Source organism: Rutidosis leptorrhynchoides, chromosome 6 (genome assembly GCF_046630445.1).
Source record: "Rutidosis leptorrhynchoides isolate AG116_Rl617_1_P2 chromosome 6, CSIRO_AGI_Rlap_v1, whole genome shotgun sequence".
In the NCBI taxonomy this organism is placed as follows: domain Eukaryota; kingdom Viridiplantae; phylum Streptophyta; class Magnoliopsida; order Asterales; family Asteraceae; genus Rutidosis; species Rutidosis leptorrhynchoides.
The window spans coordinates 329518424-329541562 of record NC_092338.1 but is presented as its reverse complement, the minus strand read 5'-3'; the positions used below and the strand labels follow the sequence as shown (position 1 = coordinate 329541562).

General features: G+C 35.7%; 1 protein-coding gene across 1 annotated transcript; it reads left to right on the top strand.

The window, feature by feature from the left end:
- The first annotated feature begins 6498 nt into the window (after positions 1-6498).
- Positions 6499-15099, top strand: LOC139853090 (probable CoA ligase CCL7). Its single transcript, XM_071842456.1, has 6 exons — positions 6499-7500; positions 14042-14231; positions 14335-14480; positions 14576-14643; positions 14802-14904; positions 14986-15099. Exons 1-6 carry the CDS (start codon positions 6505-6507, stop codon positions 15097-15099), a joined length of 1617 nt encoding a protein of 538 aa, XP_071698557.1. The 5' UTR covers positions 6499-6504.
- Positions 15100-23139: the final 8040 nt, after the last annotated feature.

Genomic DNA, 23139 nt, shown 5'->3' with positions numbered 1-23139 from the left:
TTGTAAGCATTTTTGTTAAGTAGAAGTATTTTGATAAGTGTATTGAAGTCTTTCAAAAGTGTATAAATACATATTAAAACACTACATGTAAATATATTTTAACTGAGTCGTTAAGTCATCGTTAGTCGTTACATGTAAGTGTTGTTTTGAAACCTTTAGGTTAACGATCTTGTTAAATGTTGTTAACCCAATGTTTATAATATCAAATGAGATTTTAAATTATTATATTATCATGATATTATCATGTATGAATATCTCTTAATATGATATATATATATACATTAAATGTCCTTACAACGATAATCGTTACATATATGTCTCGTTTAAAAAATCATTAAGTTAGTAGTCTTGTTTTTACATATGTAGTTCATTGTTAATATACTTAATGATATGTTTACTTATCATAGTACCATGTTAACCATATGTATATCCATATATATATCGTCATGTCATTTTTACAAGTTTTAACGTTCGTGAATCGCCGGTCAACTTGGGTGGTCAATTGTCTATATGAAACATATTTCAATTAATCAAGTCTTAACAAGTTTGATTGCTTAACATGTTGGAAACATTTAATCATGTAAATATCAATCTCAATTAATATATATAAACATGGAAAAGTTCGGGTCACTACATGTTTGCCATGCTGTTAGTTTATCGTTTGCTGTATATGTTTGCATGTACTGTTAGATTTATTGCATGATAATATCGAAAAGACAAAAAGATTTTAGTGTGTTATAGTATTTTAGCATGTTTGCATTTTCATACTGCATATTATTGCATGTCAATTGGTGGTTATTTCATAAACTCTGTATGTGTGGACCAGGGAGAGTAAGCAAGTGTGTAAGATCCGAATAAATGAAAAGCTTAAAAAGTCGGATATTAGGATTAGTTGACTTATTTTAAATTGCAATGGGATCTTGAGAAACTGATAAGTTACAGAGTACTTCTAATTAAGTTGGTTTGATTTTGTCCGGAAAGTTGAATTTGGAAAGAAACGAAAGCTAGAAAAGATGGGACTTAAAAGTTAAAATTTTATGTATGGTTTATGCACCCGTACGATTACACAATGCAACCGCACGGTTACACCATGTAACCGCCCGGATACATGGAAAATGAGGGTTGTTGGACTAAATGTGCATTCGTACGGGTACACTTTGCACCCGCACGGCTGCATAATGGGTAGCCGGTTACACTTCTGCAACCGCACAGTTGCAGGGTGGGTATAAATACCCAAGAACAGAACCTGGTAGGACTGTGCTTTCATAAGTATATTATGAAAACATCATCTTAAAATTCAAAAGTGTAGAAACGAGTTTTGTTTGTGGTTTTAACATCAAGCTTTCTATTGTGATCATTTCTATCATAACAGGTATTGATTACATGCTCTAAATTGTGTGTTTTGATTAATTTTTTAGTTTTCTTAAACTTTGAATCAATACACTTAGATTTAGGGTGTTATAACTTGAATTGTTGATCAAAATATGTTAGTCGGAGGTGTATGTGACTTATGGAACATGTTTTACAATGATCAATAAAGGAATTGAAGGATTTGGGTTTTGAAAACCCTAACAGACACGATGAATACAACCGTATGTTTGCATTCTGCAACCGCACGGTTGAACCTTCATCTGGGGTACTATTCAATGCAACCGCACGCTTACACAACTGATTCAAATTTTAAATTTTAATTGTGTATCCGTGTGACTTGGCCATGCACCCGTACGGTTACAATTGCAACCGGTTTAAATCTTCATGCAACCGTACGGATGCACTTCAGAAACCCTAATTTTGAAATTTTGTCTAATAACTTTTGTGTTTGCGATATTTTGCGTGTTTATTTTAGATTTAGCTATGTCTGCGCCCCCCTGTGTCTAATGCTTGAGGCTGCCAGCTCTAGTTTCGGTCATCCTTGTGCTGAGAAGAGGTCCAAACCTCAAAGGGTTACTAAGTCTAGGTCTAACAAGACCACAGAGCATAACAATGAGCTTCAAGTAGGCCCCAACAACAATATGCTGGCCAATTTGAACAAGATTGAGTATATGATAGACTATCATGGAATCATGGAGTTTCTAGAGAGATCTCGCATCTACACAGAGATATCACATGATGTGTCGGCTTATGTTTCTCATCAATGTGAGTTCTGGAAGAACGTTACTCAATCAAAGACGATGGATGGTGATCGTCGGGTTAATGTTCTTAACAGTACTGTGCGAGGAAGGCCCATTGTAGTTACTGAAGGGCATATCAGGAGGTTGTTAAACTTTGGTGACTCAGCGGAGATGAAAACTAGACTGAACATGGGATTAGTCAAAGGTTGTCTTCAGAGATACAGGTATACTGAAGATTTAACTAAGTCAAAGGTGCTGAAGTCGGGTTTATGTCCGACTTTTCGATATTTGGCTCATGTTATCGTACATTGTTTGAGCTCAAGGATCAAAGGTCACGATGAGCTTTCTATGATGGTGGCTTTGATTCTGAACTTACCGTTTAATTTCTCTAGGGTTATATTCGACTACATGATTGAGAACAACAAGTTCAAGTCCGATCCTTATCTGTTATATCCACGATTTCTTCAACTTGTTATCAATTCTCAGCATAATGAGCTCATCAAGGAGGATTCGGACCTTGTTAAGCTGGACGTAATGACCAATTAGGTGGTGAGGTGAATGATCTTCTATAAGGGTAATCCAGCTCCATCGAATCGTCCATTGTTTGGACATCTGTTGAAGGCTGATTATGTGTCGCGTAATTCTAGAATGTGGAGGAACGACAACAGTGATTCTGGCAAAGAGGATATTGCTCCAATGTTAATTGAATCAGAAGAAGAATAAGAAGTTCAAGAAGTTGGTTCACAGTCAGCGCGGATTGGTGATGACTTGGAGAATTACAGTTTGGAGGACGAGGTTGATGTGACAGAAGGTGGTGATATATTGATGTCATTGAAAAGTATGGAGGTTCCGGAGAATGAACCATTGAGGAGGCCGAAGAGGAAGAGGGCTCATGTAAGGAGAAATATTGACTCTACGTATGGTGCTTCAGCTTCTCAAACTGCAACTCCTCAAACTGAGGTTCCTCGAACTCAACAAACTCAAGTACCTTCAGTGCCACCTACTCAATCTACTCAACAAGTTCCACCACCATCAGTTGTTTCAACACAGGCTGGGAGTTCGTTGGCTCTTTCGACTACTGATCCTGTCTTTGTGAACTTACAGACAACTATGCTCGGCCTGGTTAATAAAGTTAATGATATAACTGCTAAAAAACAAGGAGAAGAAAAAGGAAGTTAGTGAGTTAAAAGCTAAAGTTAATTCCTTGACCACTGAACTTGAGAAATCGAAGGAGGAAGCGGCTGATCTTAGAAAACTTAATGAGAAACGAGCTAAGAGGATCAGAAGTTTGGATCATCGAGATCCCAGGTTTAAGGAGAAGTTGGATGCTGATTCCCAAGATGGGACCATTCGTTTGAAAATGGAGCATATTGATGATGATCTTCTAGCTACTGAAAGCGATTTCTCTTCGGATTCGTCATCTGAGGGGACTGAGAATGTAAATCAGATACAGGAGGTGCATTTTCCTAAACCTCTGTTTGTTGATATTCATAAGTTAACATATTTCTTGGACAATCAAGGTACAGTGATTAGCTCGCTGAACTACGATGTGGATGAGGGGGAAATTGTACATACAATGACGAATGAGGAGATTACGAAGATGTTTGGTATAGAGGTTAAACAGTTGATTGCTGCAGAGAGAACACAGAATACTGCTGGTACACGTGAAATAAACATACAGGTGATGACAGCGCTGAAGAAGTTATCATTAAAGATGCTTCTGATGATGAAGAAACTGCTGATAGTGTTGAGGAAGATTTACCAGAGTTTGCGGATCTATTCAGACACCAAAGTGATGAGCTTTTGAACCGTAAGGTAAATGAGAAGCGAACAGCTGAGGAGGGTGAGTCTTCCGGTGTGAATAAAGAAGGTGAGAATATTGAGACGGTAAATAAACAGAAGAATCGTGAATGGAGGGAATATCAGAATTCTTGTATGAAGTCGTGGTTCAAGAAGGTATCGTTGGAAATGAAATACAAGTTATATTATGATCGAACGGTAAAGGTTACCGGTGGAAAGATTCTGAGTTGGGCATATTTGAAAGATTTCAATTGCTTTGCTGTGCGAAGAGAGAATGAAGTTAATTATTTCAAACATTCCATCGATCTCAAAACGCTACCGTACTTCGAGATGATGGAACTAGCTCGCTTACCGTTGTTATACTGGGAGATAGATGGTTGGGGTAAGTGGATGCAGTTCAAGATTAAGAAAGAGTTCAAGTATGGTTGGTCGGTGTTAGAGCCTCAGTTTCCTAAAACATCGTATTGTATTGATCAAGAAAAGGGAAACAGGGTTAGAGTCGTTAAGTATAAGCGTGCAAGGACCATGAGGTATGCATCAGTTCGCAAAACGCCATAGAATTTTGGAAAGCGGTTTAGATGGTGGTATTATGATGGGCGAACTGAGGAAGCGGTTATATTGTTGGAATCTAGTGGAAGCTTCGACCAGATTAGGATTATCAATCCGTGGGGGATTCGAAATCTTTGCAAGGAGGATATCAAGGTGTTGCGGAGACACCCGATCTTCCATGAGCTGCAAAACATGAAACAGGCCATTCAGTTCAACAGGATTGTTCGCACATGTTATGCGTTTGACATTCATGCTTAATGTTTATCTTTAGAGTCATAAACTATCGAACTTTGGACTTGAACGTGAATTTTCTTTTTATTTCGATATGGTTGTAATAACGTGACGTGAATGTTTTAACTTTTTGTTATTGAATTTGTTTGATTGCGTGGTTATTTGTCTATTTGCAAGTGAAAGTCAATTTTATTGGTTTGTATTAATGAACTGGGTCCTAGGGGGAGTTTGTTGGTGCATTATAGTCCTCAAGTTCATTACGACCAAGTTGAAAAGCTTTAACGTTTAAATTTCACTGTTGGAATGCAACCGCACGGATGCAGGAATGCTACACATGGCAACCACACGGTTGCAGGATGCAACCGCACGGTTGCACATGCTGTGTGTATATAATGGGAATTACGGGTTCATTATTAGGGTTACGTATCCTAATCATCCCTAAGTGTCCAATCCGATTCCCTGGTTCTCTAGCATTCGTTTTGGTCGATCTAAATCATCCTAAAGTCGATTATAACATTAAGATCAAAGGTATTGTGTGTGATTTGAGTATAAAACCCAATATCGAGTTTTTCCGCACTCGATATTGAATACAAGATCGTTTAATCCTGTTTACACGATCCTACAAAACCACTGACAAACTATTATTAATGGAAGATATTGTTTATTGATACTCTACAGACTTTATTAAGTCTTATGTATGTGAGCGAATAGATATTTTCGATGCAGACTGTTTGTTTCAACGAAAAAATAAGATGATAATAAATTACTCGTATCATCATCATCATCATCATCATCATCATCATCATCATCACCACCATCATCATTATTATTATTATTATATTTATTATTATCATGTTTTTAAAGTTATAAAAAAATGTAAACCTTAATTCATTATTTTCATACGAATTATTTGTTATGTTTAAAGATTATGAAATTTTTATCATATTTTTATGTTATAAATAGTTTTCACATTTAGACAACATTTTCTCTACAAATATAATTCACAGACTCTCGGACAAAATCATAATAAAGAAACATAACACATTAACACCTAAGCCTCCTCTAATGTTCTAGAGTTTTTATATGAGAAGAAAAGATAGGAACCAAAATAAAAATAAAATGGTTTGATGTTCCTAAGGTGGTAACGGGAAATTTACGGTTTGCTTTCGTAATTCGTATCCTCTTCATATATAATCAATAATGACGATTTAGCCTCAGATTTATGAAAAGAAATGTATAACGAACAAATAAGGATGTTAAGATTAGAAATTTATAAGGATGTTAAGATTGAAAATGTATATGCTTTCTGTTTGTTAGCCCTTGCAATGCTAATATTATATACAGTATTTTTTTCGGTGAAGCTGTTGCTTATAATATTATATATTTTATATTATATATTATACGTATTAATTAAGGGGGATGATTCTCACACACATTTTTTTGATCCTCACACACCTATTTTAACCTTTTACTAGTGTAATAATACTCAATTGGTGTGTGAGGATTAAAAAAAGTATGTGTGAGAATCATCCCCCATTAATTAACAGCATCAAACTCATATAAAGACACAATAGTGATAATGATTACATTTAATAAGATTTAATTAACACTGATTCATACAATATGGTGAAGAAATCAAGATGCCGAACATTTAAAACTATGTGATGCTAGTTGCTATCGTTGTATCTTATCGTTACAAACATTAGTGTTACTAACAAAAAGCCTTCATTGTTGTCTAAACATATACATCAATATTTAAGTTCTGCGATCATTAAGCCACACTAAAAAGCAGTAATTCGACATCTCGACAAAAATGGAAAAGTCGGGATATTGCAGCGATGGGATATTTCGATCACTTTGGCAACTAGACATCCCAACAGAAGACAATACATCAATGGTTTCTTTCCTTTTTCGTAATGTTTCATCGTACCCAAATAAACCTGCCTTAATCGAGGCTGACACAGGCGAAACCATCACCTTTTTTGACTTCAAAAAAGCGGTAGCCAAATTCTCTCACGCGTTAAACACACAACTAGATATAACCAAAAACGATGTTGTTCTGCTTTTCAGTCCCAACTCAATTCATTATCCTATTTGCGTATTCTCAATCATCGCTCTTGGCGCCATCATAACCACCATGAACCCTCAATATAAGGTCGGAGAACTATCAAAACAAATAAAAGACTCTAACCCAAAACTTGTGATCACTGTTGAAGAATTGTATCATAAAGTTGAAAACTTTGGACTACCCATTGTGTTTTTAGGATCAAAAAGTTCAAGAAAAGGGTGTTTTTCGTATAAAGATTTGATTTTGAAATCTGGGTCAGTCTCAGAACTGCCTAAAGTTTCGATTCGAGGTGATGACACTGCAGCCTTGTTGTATTCATCAGGGACAACTGGTTTGAGTAAAGGTGTTGTTTTAAGTCATAGGAACTTCATTGCAGTTTCACAAATGGCAACATTTGATATCAAGTTATTGAATGAGAAGGATCAAGTGATGTTATGTTTTTTACCTATGTTTCATATATATGGACTAGGGGTTTTACTCTATTCTCAGCTACAAGAAGGCAATACAGTTGTATCAATGGCTAAGTATGATTTTCAAGGAATATTAAAGAACATTGAGAAATATAAAGTGACAAACTTGACATGTGTCCCACCAATTATCCTTGCTTTGGCTAAGCGTGACGATGAGGTCACGAAGTTTGATCTTTCTTCATTGAGGTATATCGGTTCGGGCGCTGCACCATTAGGAAAAGACCTGATGCAAGAGTGTACCAAGAAGTTCCCTCATGTTTTGATTCTTCAGGTAAAATTTACTTGCATTTTAGCTACTCCGTATAAGATAAAGTTTTATGATTCTATTTACAGTTTTATTAGTTAGTTGAAAATTTTGTAATTTTAGTCTTAAATGTCAAATAGTTTTTTTTATAACGAGTAATTGTTTGGTTTAATAATGTAGCTAACTGATTGCTTGGTTCTAAGACATACTCTATATGCTTATGGGTCAATTATGTTTTTATATAACAATTAACTGCTTCATAGTATATGTCTTTCTGATCTTCCATTACAGTTTGATTTTTCTTTTCTGCTTCTTTAATTTATTTTTATGGGATTGGTATCCCACTCTTTTTCATGGTAACATAAGAGGTTATGTTCCTGTAAGGATTATAGGACCCTAATTAAAGAGAATTATCCTTCTACAATCGACAAACGAAAGAACAATAATAAAATTAAAGAACGCGAGATTTAACGTGGTTGTATGTAATCGAATGTCGATTACTTTAATTCACGGACCAACTCAGGAGATTTTATTGATATAATTCGTGCACATACACGAGGGTTACAATAGGATGCTTATATAGGCCAAAAACAACTTGGAGAACAAGAAAAAACTTAAATATGGAAACTGCCCGTCAGACGCTAGCCGCGCCGCGCCCAGATGGGGTCGCGCCGCGCCTCTATGGTAAAACTACGGACAGACGTTTTCTTCAAACTGATGCTCTGTTCTTGTGTTAGGCCGCGGCGCGCCTCCTCCCTTGAACCGATTCCTTCGACTTGTTTTGATATTCTTCACATCCAACAATCTCCCACTTGAAGATAGTCAAAACCATGACTTATTTTGTCAACCCATCATATCAACAAACTAACCAAGATCGCCGAAGCACCCTTTATCGCCAAACTCCATTTGGGACACGCACACTCCTATCACATACGTCGGATAAGCAGACTTTCGATACAAGGTCTTCAACACTTCTTGTTAGAATCGAATCATCATCTCTCTATCTCCCTAGTAGGTCACCACCTTCTCATTAGTTCATGAGAAGACCTGTTAAGGCTATACAAAACCTCAACTTGTCCATTGACACCACCTTAGTAAACATATCCGCGGGATTCTTCATACCAAGGACTTTCTCCAATATCAAAGTACCATTCTCAATACGTTCTCGAATAAAATGAAACCTCAAATCAATGTGTTTCGTACGATTATGAAACACCGGATTCGTCGCGAGATTGATTGCAATTTGGTTGTCACAATATAAGACGCAATTTTCTTGTCTTTTACCTAACTCACACAAGAAGTTCTTCAACCAAACAAGCTCTTTAGAAGCTTCCGCAATAGCCATGTACTCGGCCTCGGTGGTCGACAAAGCAACACTCCTTTGTAGTCTAGACATCCAACTAACCGCCGTCTTACTAACCATGATCACATATCCCGTAGTACTCTTACCCGAATCACCAAATCCACCCAAATTTGTATCTGCATAACCTCTAAGTACAACATTGCCCTTAGTGAAACACAATCTCATACTAGAAGTACCTTTCAAATAACGAAGCAACCATTTGACCGCTTTCCAATGCTCTTTCCTCGGATTAGACATATAACGGCTTACAACTCCCAATGCATGAGCTATATCCGGTCTCGTACAAACCATGGCATACATAATACTTCCCACGGATGATCTATACGGAACCTTTTCCATCTCCGCTTTGTCTTCTTCCGTTTTAGGTGATTGATTTTTCGATAACTTCATCGCGCTACCCAAAGGCATAGTACGAGTCTTTACTTTATCAGCATTAAACTTTTCTACTACTTTCTCAATATATTTGGATTGAGACAAGTATAGAACACCTTTAGCACGATCACGCACAATACTCATTCCAAGTATTTGCTTAGCACTACCAAGATCCTTCATCTCGAACTCTTTTGAAAGCATATCTTTCAATTTATTGATCTCGGACATGTCGGAACCCTCAAGCAACTTGTCATCAATGTATAACAATAAGATTATGTAAGAAGACTTGAATTTCAAGTAACAACAATGGTCCGCTTCACATTTTACAAAACCAACCTTCTTCATAAACTCATCAAATCTCAAGTACCGTTGTCGAGGTGCTTGCTTCAATCCATACAAACTTTTCTTTAACATACAAACCTACTTCTCTTTACCCTTTACCTCAAAGCCCTCGGGTTGCCTCATATAGACCTCCTCATCAAGATCCCCGTGTAAGAATGCGGTCTTCATATCTAGTTGTTGTAGATGTAAGTCCTCGGATGCGACCAACGAATGTACCAAACGAATAGTTGTCATCTTCACCACTGGTGAAAATATCTCTTGGTAATCAACTCATTTCCTTTGTTGAAACCCTTTAACCACTAACCGTGCTTTGTACATCTTCTTGCCATCCACCTCATTCTTTATTCTATACACCCATTTGCTTTGCAACGCCTTTTTATCATGAGGTAATTTCACTAGTGACCAAGTCTTGTTCTTCTCAAGTGACCCCATCTCTTCTTTCATAGCAAGCTCCCATTGTATGGATTCTTTGGACTTTCTTGCTTCAAAGTAGTTTTCGGGTTCACCATTCTCGGTATAGAGCAAGTAATTTGTTGATGGAAAATACCTAGGATTAGGTTTGGGCACTCTAGTCGAGCGTCTAAGTATAGGAGCAACCGGTATGGTTGGACCGGTTTCATTAGTAGCTTCCTCATCACTAGAACTCGCACTATATTCGGAATTAACACCGCTATCCGAACCATCCCCATCATTGTCAAGATCTGACCCATCACCATTAATCGGCAATTCAATGTTCCCCGAACTCCCACTAGAACCCGCAAGATCATCAAGAGAAACATCATCAAGAGTAACATGATCCGGTTTTTGACTCTCCATTACCGGGTTGCCAAAGACCGAATCTTAATCAAAGGTAACATCACGCGATCGGATAACTCTTCTAGCTTCATTATCCCAACAACGATAGCCCATTTCATCCGAACCATAACCAAAGAACGTACACTTCTTTGACTTAGCTTCAAGTTTATCTTTATCAATATCTTTGGTCTTCACATAAACATTACACCCAAAGATTCTAAGATGATCATAACTAACTATTTTACCTAGCCATTCTTCCTCGGAAATTCGGAAACCCAATGGTGTTGAGGGTCCCCTATTAATAAAATAAGTCGTCGTATTAACCGCATCCACCCAAAACATTTTAGGCAAACCGGCATGTAGTCTCATACTCCTAGCCCATTCATTCAACATAAGATTCATACATTCGGCGACCCCATTGTGTTGCGGTGTCTCCAGTACCGTTTTCAACATTCTAATACCGAGCTTTACATAATGGTCTTTAAACTCAAGACTACCATATTCTCCTCCATTTTCTGACCTTAAGCACTTGACCTTTAAATTTGTCTCATTCTCAAGCATAGTTTTCTACTTTACAAAAGTACCAAATACTTCGGATTTAGCTTTAATGAAGTAAGCCCATACCTTTCGAGTGGAGTCGTCAATGAAGGTGACATAATAACGAGAACCTCCATGTGATTCTACATTCGTTGGCCCAAAAACATCCGTATGAACTAGCTCCAATTTTTTTAACTTTGGTGTATTCCCCGATTTAACAAAAGCCACCTTCTTTTGCTTCCCATAAGTACATGGTTCGCAAAACCCTATCTCTATCTTTTTCAAATCCGAAATTCTCCCACTCGAACTAAGAACCTTCATACTCTTCTCACCCATATGCCCGAGTCTTCGGTGCCATAGAGTAGAACTAGCCCCAACGTCAACCGTAGAAATCACCGTGTCTTCTTCAAACACCTCAACCATATAAAGAGTTCCACTTTTATGTCCACGTGCCACGACACTACTACCCTTAATCACCTCCCATTGGCGATTCTTGAAAGTAACCTCATTACCTTCTTCATCTAATTGTCCAACTGAGATTAACTTCCTCTTTTACTTAGGAATAAACCTCACGTTCTTCAAAGTCCAATTAGAACCAAGAGTAGTCTTCAATACAACATCTTCTATACCTTTAATCTCGGGACCTTTGTTGTTTGCCAATCTAACTTTACCTTGATACGACCAAAAATTCTTCATCACGCTCTTAGTGGGTGTGGTGTGAAACGAAGCTCCCAAATCCAAGACCCAAGACTCCACCGAACTTTCAGTACTATATAATAATGCATCCTTCGTATCTTTTGCGGTCAAGTTAACATCTTTAACCGGAGCATTCTTACAATATCTTTGATAATGCCTCTTTTGATTGCAACCCCAACAAATAACATCACTTCGGTCTTTCGATGGATACCTCTTCTTGAACTTCCCTTTACTCTTCTTCACACCGTGATCAATTTTCCTACCACGGTTGTCGCTACTTAACAAAGAACCAGATAACAATTCCCCCGAAATTCTCCTACGAGTGTCTTCACCTAGAATTAAATCCCTAATTCCTTCATACGCAAGCTTAGTAGTACCTGTCGAGCTACTAACCGCGGTAACCATACCCGACCAACTTTCCGGTAATGATGAAAGCAAGATTAGTGCTTTTAGTTCATCATCAAATTTGATTTCAACCGACTCTAATCTTGAAACAAGATTGTTGAATTCGTTGATATGATCTGTTGCACTCATACCTTCCTTCATCTTCGTGTTGAACAATTGTCGCATGAGAAAAATCTTATTCGCCACCGTAGGTTTCTCATACATGTTGGAGAGTGCCTTCAAACAATTAAACGTTGTCTTTTCGTTCATAATATTAGCAACAACGTTCTTGGCGAGTGCAAGACGAACCGCACCCAAAGCTTGAAGATCCAAGAGCATCCAATCGGCATCGTTCATGCCTTCGGGTTTGGTCTCCAACAAAGGTTGGTGAAGTTTCTTTTGATACAAGTAGTCTTCTATTTGCATCTTCCAAAAGGCGAAGTCTTTGCCATCAAACTGCTCAATCTTCAATTTACCGTCTTCCGTCATCGATCCCAACACGAACCTTGAGCTCTAGATACCAATTGTAAGGATTATAGGATCCAAACAATAGAGTAATTTCAGAGAATTACCCTTCCACAATTGACAAACGAAAGAACAATAATAAAATTAAAGAACGCGAGATTTAATGTGGGTATATGTAATCGAATGTCGATTACTTTAATCCACGGACCAACTAAGGAGATTTTATTGATATAATTCGTGAACATACATGAGGGTTACAATAGGATGCTTATATAGGCCAAAAACAACTTGAAGAACAAGAAAAAACTTAAATATGGAAACTGCCCGTTAGACGCTAGCCGCGCCATGCCCAGATGGGGCCGCGCCGCGCCTCTAAGGCAAAACTCCGAACATATGATTTCTTCAAATTGATGCTCTGTTCTTGTGTTAGACCGCGTCGCGCCTTCCAAGGCCGCGGCGCGCCTCCTCCCTTGAACCGATTCCTTCGACTTGTTTTGATATCCTTCACATCCAACAGTTCCCTCAATAGCAAAAAGATGAGAAAATCTAAGTCAAAAGTTAACATAAGAGGACAGTTTGTTTAGTTCCTATGTATATTTTTTTTATGTCAAAAGTTGGTATAAGTTGTGAATTTAATGTTTGGATCAATATGAAAAAATCTTAATTCATTAAACGAATAAGGTTTTCCTATGGCTTTATTAATCGACTCAACAGCTTTATATGCGACTTGACTATCTCTTAGAGCCTAAATTGAACTTCGGGCAGGTTTAAAACCCATGGAAATTTGAATATACTATTTTCATGGCGTCTCACACTTTATTTTTTATTTTTTAACCTACTTATTGGCCGGATGTCCATTCGGGAGTAATCTCTCTATCCATTGAATATTAAGAATGAGGACTTTCTATACTCTTGGGGTGTTTCACTCTGGGTGGAGAAATGACTTTTCTTTATTCTAGGAATAAGGGAAAGATTGTTTACGTCTTACCTCCTACATACCCCACTTATGTGGGATTGTGTTTTGTTGTTGTTAATAAGGTTTTCCCAGTTCAAAGTACCTCGATATAAGAAGTTATTTTACCCAGATGTATACGGTCAATTTGTGTTATCCCCTGACCGTTTCCGACACTTTTCTCTCACCACCCTAAAATCTTAATCCGTCACATAGTCATTGGCGAATCTAAATGGAAGGGTGTGGGGTCATAGGACCTCACTACTTTCAAAAAAAAATTTATACAATGTATTTTCAAATTATAAATGATACCACTATATTTAACTATAAGACCCCATATATTTTTTAAATTTATGATTTTTTTTAAAGGTAAACAGCCACTAAAGTACCATTTAATTGTAATTAGTTTTGTAAAAAAAAATTAGAACCTCATTGTGTTTTCATCTGGGCTCGCCACTGTATATGTATAAGGATTTTGCTAACGACAACTCTTATGCATTAACATGCCATTATTTAATTGTACAATTTGCTAACCGTCAGTTATAAAATGACCGGTAACCGCTATGTACAATCACATGATGCACATTAGAGCTGTCGTTAGCAAAATCATATATATAATGGTAATAGTTTCTAATTACAAACATGGTTAATGGGTACAACAGGGATATGGCATGACAGAAACGACGGGCGTTATAGCAGTGGAGAGTCCTCTCATGGGACCTCGAAACTCTGGATCCGCGGGTAGACTTATTCCAGGAGTTGAGGCTCAAATAGTTGGTATAGATACCGGAAAATCTCTTCCTCCAAACCAAATGGGCGAAATTTGGGTTCGAGGAGATAACATAATGCAAGGTATATATGCATCTATCATCATATATACTATTTTTTTCATTCAAAATACACATGAAACTAAAATTATTTCATATAATTTTTTTCCCTTTTTCTTGAAATTTAGGCTATCTTAATAATCCACTTGCCACAAAGATTACAATAGATAAACACATGTGGTTGCATACAGGGGATCTTGGTTATTTTGACGACGAAAGTCAATTATACGTTGTTGACCGAATCAAAGAACTCATAAAGTATAAAGGTTTTCAGGTAAATAATATTTTAGTCATACTTATCTTGTAAACAACATATTTTTATGTTTTCGCTGATAAATAAATCGATCTGAAACACAATATAATTTTCAGGTTGCTCCAGCAGAACTCGAAGCACTTTTGCTTTCACATTCTGAAATATTAGATGCTGCAGTAATCCCGTAAGCCAAAATACCATTCTTTTTTCATATTAAAGTGGATATACAATTCCTTAAATGCACTTTTATATTACATATCTTAAACATTCTTCAGAAGAGCACATTTATATTTGCTATAAGAATAAATTATTGGTTATTACAACAAACTATGTCATCTATAGGTTTCCAGATGTTGAAGCCGGTGAAGTCCCGATTGCATTTGTGGTTCGATCTCCAAAAAGTTCATTGATCGATGAAGATGTTAAGAAATTTATTGCCGAGCAGGTAGAGACTAATTCATTAATATTATATCATGATCATTTTCAACAAGTTGATACTCATTGAAATGTTAATTAAAAAATGTAGGTTGCACCTTATAAAAGATTGAAGCAAGTAACGTTTGTTAATAGTGTTCCAAAGTCGGCTTCAGGAAAAATACTAAGGCGTGAACTTATTGAAAGAGTCCGATCAAAGATGTAATCACAGATATGTAACGTCATGTAACACCTAGTTGTTTTTTATTAAATAAATTGATGATACTACTCGACAATGAAATTCATTTAGTTAGAAAATTAAATATGGATTATTTACAATCATTTTCCGGGGAATTTTTCAAGTAAAAATTACTTTGATATTAAAATTCATCACTAATTTATGGGGAGTGATAGTTTCAATTTCTTTTCTTATTGATCCACTACACTTTCATGTTATGTACCCTCCAATAGATACTACCACTACTACACAAAAGAGTATAGAAACCCTTTTTAGAAACCGATTTTTTGGATAAAACGTAGAAACCGGTTTGCAAAGAGTAAAGGAACCGGTTTTTTGTGAGACGGAAACTAGAGACCGGTTTTCTAACAAAACCGGTTTCGAAAGTGTAAATAGAAACCGGTTCCTATAAGAAAACCGGTTCCCACTTTGGAAACCTGTTTTTTTAACAAAGCCGGTTTCGATGCACCAGCAACGGCTATATTGGCTTTTTCAGTACTGCTATCTCGATTTTCTCTTTACTTTGACTAAAAAACTCAATTTTCATTAAATTTCAAACTCCCAATCAATTACACATACATTTACTTCATCCCCTATCAAATTACACATGCATTTACTTCATTCAAATCTATGACCTTAACAGCAAGAAATTGTATTTAAGAGATTTATTAAATTAAGGTATATTCCATTATTCTTTGTTAGTAGCTTAAATATTGATTTCTTTAATTTTAATTTGGATATAGCTAAGAGATTTATGCAAGACATCAATTAATGGTATTTAGTAAAAGTGGATTTATTAAAATAAATGTTGGAAATATCAACTCCTCAAATTTATGTTGATCTATTGATGTTTAATAGCGTGCATTCGTGTGGTGTCGCTCATGCAGTTCAGTATCCGGGTCAGCCCAAGTTGTACGATCACCCGAAAGTTCACCTAAGAAGACGTTTAGTGGGAAAACATATATATATATATATATATATATATATATATATATATATATATATATATATATATATATATATATATATATAGTGGTAGGATCAAGAGGGAAGTAACTAATCGGGGGGAAACGGGGGAAGCAAAAACTTTTTTTTTTCGTTTTTTGAAAAAACTTTGTTCACGAACATTATAGATGGGATGAAAATATGAACATTTAGTAGAGACACTTTGTGATAAATGTTTTTATTTTGGCGGGAAAACGCTCGAAGAAGTAATATATAACAATTATCGTGCTTTTCAAGCGTATGTTGAGGTTTTAGCTATTGGGGTTTAGATATTAGGGTTTAGATATTAGGGTTTATAGGGTTTAGATATTAGGGTTTAGAAATTCAGGGTTTAGGGTTTAGATTTAGGGTTTAAATTTAGGATTTAGATTAAGTTTTTAACACGAACGGTTTAGAGTTTAGGGTTTAGGGTTTGGTGTTTTGGATTTATTCTAAATCGGGCTAAATTTTACTTCACAAAACATGAAGAAGAAAAAAAGTTCATATTCTTCACGAACAATATTATCTTGAATGTTATTTTTGTCGATCGTTTTCTCGCCTAAATAATAACATTCATCACGAAGTATCTCTTCTAAATATTCATATTTTCGTGTGATCTTGATGCCGGAAAAAAAAATTCCAAAAAAACGAAAAAAAAAATTTACTTCCCCCCGTTTTCCCCCGATTGGTATATATATATATATATATATATATATATATATATATATATATATATATATATATATATATATGAAGTAACCAATCGGGGGGAAGTAACCAATCGGGGGGAAGCGGAGGGAAGCAAATTTTTTCTTTTCGTTTTTTGAAAAAACTTTGTTCACGAACATTATAGATTGGATCAAAATATGAACATTTAATAAGGACACTTTGTGATAAATGTTTTTATTTTGGCGGGAAAACGCTCGAAGAGTTAATATATAATAATTATCGTGTTTTTCGAGCGTATTTTGAGGTTTTAGATATTAGGGTTTAGAAATGTAGGGTTTAGGGTTTGAATTTAGGGTTTAGATTTAGCATTTAGATTGAGTTTTTAACACGAATGTTTAGAATTTAGGGTTTAGTTTTTAGGGTTTAGAGTTTTGAGTTTAGGGACTAAACTCAAAACACTAAACCCTAAACTCTAAACTGTAAATCGGGCTAAATTTTGACAAAAAGTACTTCACAAAACATGAAGAAAAAAAACGTTAACATTCTTCACCGTCAATATTATCTTGAATGTTATTTTTGTCGATCGTTTTTCCACCTAAACAATAACATTCATTACGAAGTGTCTTTTTTAAATGTTCATATTTTCGTGTGATCTTGATGCCTGAAAAAAAATTATAAAAAAAGAAAAAAAAAATTAAAAAATTGCTTCCCCCATTATTTTCCCATTGATCATGCCCTTATATTCATGTTTTATTATAGACTTCTTAATGTAAAAAATTTCTAATATACAATTTATCTATTATGTATTATTAAATAATACTATGTTACCAAAGTATTTTACTATTTTTCAATATAAAGTAAGCAAATCACTAAAAGATACATAAAACACAAACTCTTGCTCTAAACAATTTATCGGTATGTAGAAATTCTATTTAAAAAAATTGCAAGAAGCTATAAATATTCTGCGCGACATATTCTTTACATTTACATGATAAAACATGCATCTGAGTTTTCCTCGCTAAATATTTGAGAACCTCAACCTTAATCTTTATTTTTTTTTTTTTTTAAAGCAAGAGAATATATAAAAGAAAACTCGAAAGAAACAACAGGGGATGATAAGAAAACAACCCCATCACGAATATACAAATAACAAGCAAGAAAAACAAACTAGCTAAAACTATTAAGTCGCAAAGCTTTGAGGATTTGAAAGCCAAGTCAACCAATCAAGCCTTTTATCATTAATACGATGAGAAATCCACTCGAACGATTTAATTTGAATCTCGTTCAGAGCAACCGGCGGAGTCCAACTTTTCTTTTTGAAGACCATATCATTTCTATTTTTCCATAGGAGATAACCGCACGACCACTCCACTGCTTGCCATAACTTTTTCCCGAACGGTGTCAATTGAAGCATTGTGTTACCCCGAAACAATTCATTAATGCTCAGGTTTGAAACATTACCAAGATTCCACCACTTGTATACCCTATCCCAAATATCCCAAACTTGATTGCATAAAACCAAAGAATGATCAACCGATTCGATGCCATCGTCGCAAAGAGGGCATCTAACCGTGTGAAGATCGATACCTCTTTTATCCAATTCCACGCGAACCGGTAATTTACGTTGTATAGCCCTCCAAATGAAGATTTCAATTTTTTTCGGAAGAAGATTATTACGCAAAGTGTCTTGAGATGATGAGACTGCATGCTCCGCTAGAATATGTTCTTCTATGATTGATGTCAATTTTTTTACAGTTAAGAAGCCCTTACTCGAAAGGTTCCACGTCCAGGTATCCTGTTTGTCCCTATTAAACGAGACTGATGATAATAAATTCAGCAGGTCGCTTAATTCACCTGCTGTTCGACCCCGAGGATTTTGCAGCCATTCCCAGTTCCAATTAAAACCCGAAGCAGATTGTTCAAACCGATCCATAATTAGCACGTCTTTAACCGATTCAAGCCGGTATAGCCGAGCAAATTTATCTTTCAGTTTGTAATTTCCTAGCCAATGATCATCCCAAAAACGAGTATTGCAACCATTGTTGACTTTTTTAACAAAGGAATTAGAAAACTGAATTCCTGAGTTATCAATGTCAATACCTGCATTAACAATTCTACACCAAGTGCTCCCGGTGGGAGCAAGATGAGTATCAAAATTGCCCGATAAACCCCCATCATTACCATAAATGCTTTTAATAATTTTGACCCAATAAGCCCCAGATTCTATGTTGAAACGCCACCACCATTTCCCGAGTAAAGCAAGATTTTTACATTTAAGTGATCCGATATTTAACCCCCCCGTTAAAGTATGAAAGAATGACTTTTTCCCATTTTACCCACGAAATTTTTTTATCCGTACCCGACCCGCCCCAAAAGAATTTACGTATAATACACTCTAACGAATTGAGAACACATACCGGGGCACGAAAGAGGGAGAAGTAGTACAACGGAAGGCTATTTAGAACCGACTTTATAAGAGTAACACGACCACCGTAAGACACCGTTCTAGCTTTCCAATCCGATAAACGTTTTTTAAACTTTTCGATAACCGGAGACCAATTGCAAACTTTACCCATCTTGGCTCCCACGGGTATGCCAAAGTAAATAAAAGGTAACTTACCTTCTTGACAATTGAACTTGCTAGACAGAGCAACAACCTCATTGTTAGGAACACCTATCCCGAATAATTGACTCTTATGATAATTTATTTTCAACCCGGAAGTCAACTCGAAGCATTTAAGGAGTAACATGAGATTATTCACATTATTTTCATCCCACTCGCCAATGAAGATAGTGTCATCCGCGTATTGTAAATGAGAAACCATAACTTTATCCGAACCAATTTCAAGGCCTTTGAATTTACACTTCTGAACCGCCACCTTAGTAAGTAAATTAAGCCCTTCCGCGGCCAAAATAAATAAAAAAAGGTGATAGCGGGTCACCTTGTCTAACACCTCGACCAAGATTAAATTCACGAGTCGGCGATCCATTAATTAAAATAGATATACTAGCCGACTTTAAACAAGACCTGATCCAATTCCTCCATCTTAACCCGAAACCCATACTTTCCATAACCTCCATTAAAAAATCCCAACTAAGACTATCGAAAGCTTTTTCGAAATCAACTTTAAAAATGACCCTTTTTTGTCTTTTGTGATGGAGGTAATCAACCACCTCATTCGCGATTAAGGCCCCGTCCAGAATATACCGCCCTTTTAAAAACGCACTTTGTTCACCACCAATTAACTTATGAATGATTTTTCTGAGCCGAATGGAAAGAAGTTTTGCAATAATTTTATAATAGCTATTTATGAGACTAATAGGTCTAAACTCACCAAAATGCAACGGGTCCAATTTTTTCGGAACGAGGGTGATAAAAGAGGCATTGCAACCTCTAGAGAATTCTCCATTTGCCCAGAACCCACTAACTGCATCAATCACAGATTCTTTGATGGTGGGCCAGAATTTCTTAAAAAAGCCCAAATTGAAACCGTCAGGCCCAGGAGTCTTTGTACTACCGCACTCGTTTATTGCATCGATAATTTCCTGTTCAGTAATCGGTTGTTCCAGAACAGCAGCTTCCTCTGCAGTAATACGTGGGTATTGAATATCCCTGAGACTTGGTCTATTAAGATCATGAGATTGAAAGATATTCATATAATGATTAAAAGCCGCTTCCTTAATTTTTTCCGGGTCCTCACACCAACATATTCACTTTCATTCCTCCTTTCACGATTGAAAGATATTAATCTTTATTTTATCTCCATCTTCACTTTCATTCCTCCTTTCACGATCACCAAATCTTTGCTCTTATCAATTGACATTTACATAAACCCTGTCAAAATTCACACTGTTAAAAAAAACCAAATTGACTCGATTAGTTCTTCATTTTTACTATATTCGCCTTTTTAGTTACTCAGCCTTTTACACACATCTAGCGTCCTAGTTATTCACCAAAGGCACCTATTTAACGTGACCTATATTACTTATATTGATTGAGGGAAAATATTGTGGTTAGCTAATAGCATGAAGCCTCACCACTATTGTAATTCATGAAGCCTCACCACTTCGAGCGTTTAGTGTCTTTATTAAATGTTCATATTTTCATCCAATCTATAATGTTCGTCAACAAAGTTTTTTCAAAAAACGAAAAAGAAAAAAAAAATTGTTTCCCCCCGCTTCCCCCGATTGGTTACTTCCCCCTTGATCGTACCAACTTTTAAGTTGAGATTCAAGGGACCAATCAGAGTGCGATACGTGGCGCGATAATCACATGTGATTGGAAAAAAAAATTCAAATTTTTTTTCGAAATATTTTTTTTTCAATCACATGTGATTGGATTTGACATGTAGTAAATCACATGTGATTCTGCATGTCAATCACATGTGATTGTAAAACCCAATCACATGTGATTCTGCATGTCAAATCCAATCACATTTAATTGATTTTTTTTTTTTTTAGTAAAATGACGAATTTCAGTAAGTTTGTGCTAAAACCTTTAAGCACCAAGTTTTTTATCAAAACTTGATCAAATCACCGAATTAAAGTCAGAAAATTTGAAGATGTGATCACGAAACGCTAACAAACTTGATCAAATCACCGAATTAAAGTTTGTTTCCGGTTGAAATTTTTTTTGAAAAAAAAAATTTTGAATTTTTTTTTCAATCACATGTGATTGGATTTGACATGCAGAATCACATGTGATTGTGTTTTACAATCACATGTGATTGGATTTGACATGCTAAATTTAACAAAAAAAAAAAATTTTAAAAATTTGTCAAAAAAGAAAAAATTTCATTTGAGTCCATGTTTTATCTTAGGTTTGAGGGAATTAATTTCAGCCCTTAGATTGATGCTCATCATTGGCTGATATTAACTTGATCAAATATATGTAATTTTAGGCGGAGGGGCAATTTCGTCAATTTACTACAAATATTTTGTACACACACTCCACCCATTTCGTTCATTCCTCACCTTGCACACACCATCTGATACGTTTTTCTCTCCCTCTCTATCTCCATTCTAGGGTTTTCATCTCTCGAATTTCTTCATCGCCATCAATAATCAATCGATTCTTCGATTTCATCCACAATCAAATGATTCACATGCAGTAATCGATCTATAACGAATGGCAAAATCAAGCGAATATCCAATTTCGAAAGCTTCTTCTTCTAAAAAACAAAGTTCTGCTACAAAACAAGCTCCGACTAAAACACAAGCTCTGGCTAAAACACAAGCATCGGGTAAAGCACAAGCTCCGGCTAAAACACAAGCTCCGACTAAAACAAAAGCTCCGACCAAAGCTCTAGGTAATTTTACTATGTTTTATTTAGCAATCAATCAAGTGTTTGTTCTATTTTCATTGTTTTCTTGAAATTTTTTTAGAGTTTTTAGAGATTTTTCTTCATGTTTTTGTTTCCACAATCATATGTGATTTGTTTATGATTATCTTATATGTGTTATTTACCATTATATTAGTTGCATTTGTTGTTGTTGAAAGATCACTATACAATTTTTGTCATCAGAACCTAATTGTTAGGTTTTTAATCACATGTGATTTTTACAGAAATCAGTTGGTTGTATCATTTAGATGTTACCAAATGTCATCACATGTGAGTGTTTTTGTTTTAATGTAACATTTAGGGTTTTTTTATACAATATTTTTCATCGGATTGTAATTTCTATGGTTTCAATCACTTATGATTATACAATAAAATTATTTGAAAGTCACTATTAGATATTAACATACAGTTTTGTTGTTGTTGAAATTACTTATATGTTAACAAATGCCATCACTTGTGATTCATTGTTTTAATGTTCCGTAATTTACATGTTTTATAGTTAAATCAGAATGCATTTTGTCCTTTGTAATGTTAGTGATTTAATGTCTCACCTGTGATTGAATATTTTACAGCCAATCACTTGTGATTATGCATTACCAATCACTTGTGATTCTGCATTGCCAATCACTTGTGATTCTGCCTTGCCAATCACTTGTGATTCTGCATTACTAATCACTTGTGATTCTGCATTACCAATCACTTTGTGGTTTCAATCACATGTGATTACAAATAGATGTTAACAATTGACCTTATCTGTGATTTGTTTGTTTTAATGTTACTGATTTACTTTTGTAAAATGTTTTATTTACAAGAGGAAAGATCATCCCTTTACCAATGAAGAAGGTAAACGAAAACTGAAACGAAAAGGTGTTGCTGTTGAGGAACATGATAGTTCCAAGTTGCCTGCTCTCAGGCTTAGGACCACTCTTGCTCAATGTTAATAAGGCTTAGGACCACTCTTGCTCAATGTTAATAAGGTTGTTGAATGTTGTGAAATTATTTCTTTACTTGTTAATACACCCACAATATTGCA

What these genes read in the sequence shown, in the direction of transcription:
- LOC139853090 (XM_071842456.1), top strand. Translation starts at nt 6,505, where the DNA reads ATGGAAAAGTCGGGATATTGCAGCGATGGGATATTTCGATCACTTTGG. An exon ending in CTCATGTTTTGATTCTTCAG is followed by an intron (nt 7,501 to 14,041) that starts GTAAAATTTACT and finishes TGGGTACAACAG; the next exon opens with GGATATGGCATGACAGAAAC. An exon ending in AGGAGATAACATAATGCAAG is followed by an intron (nt 14,232 to 14,334) that starts GTATATATGCAT and finishes CTTGAAATTTAG; the next exon opens with GCTATCTTAATAATCCACTT.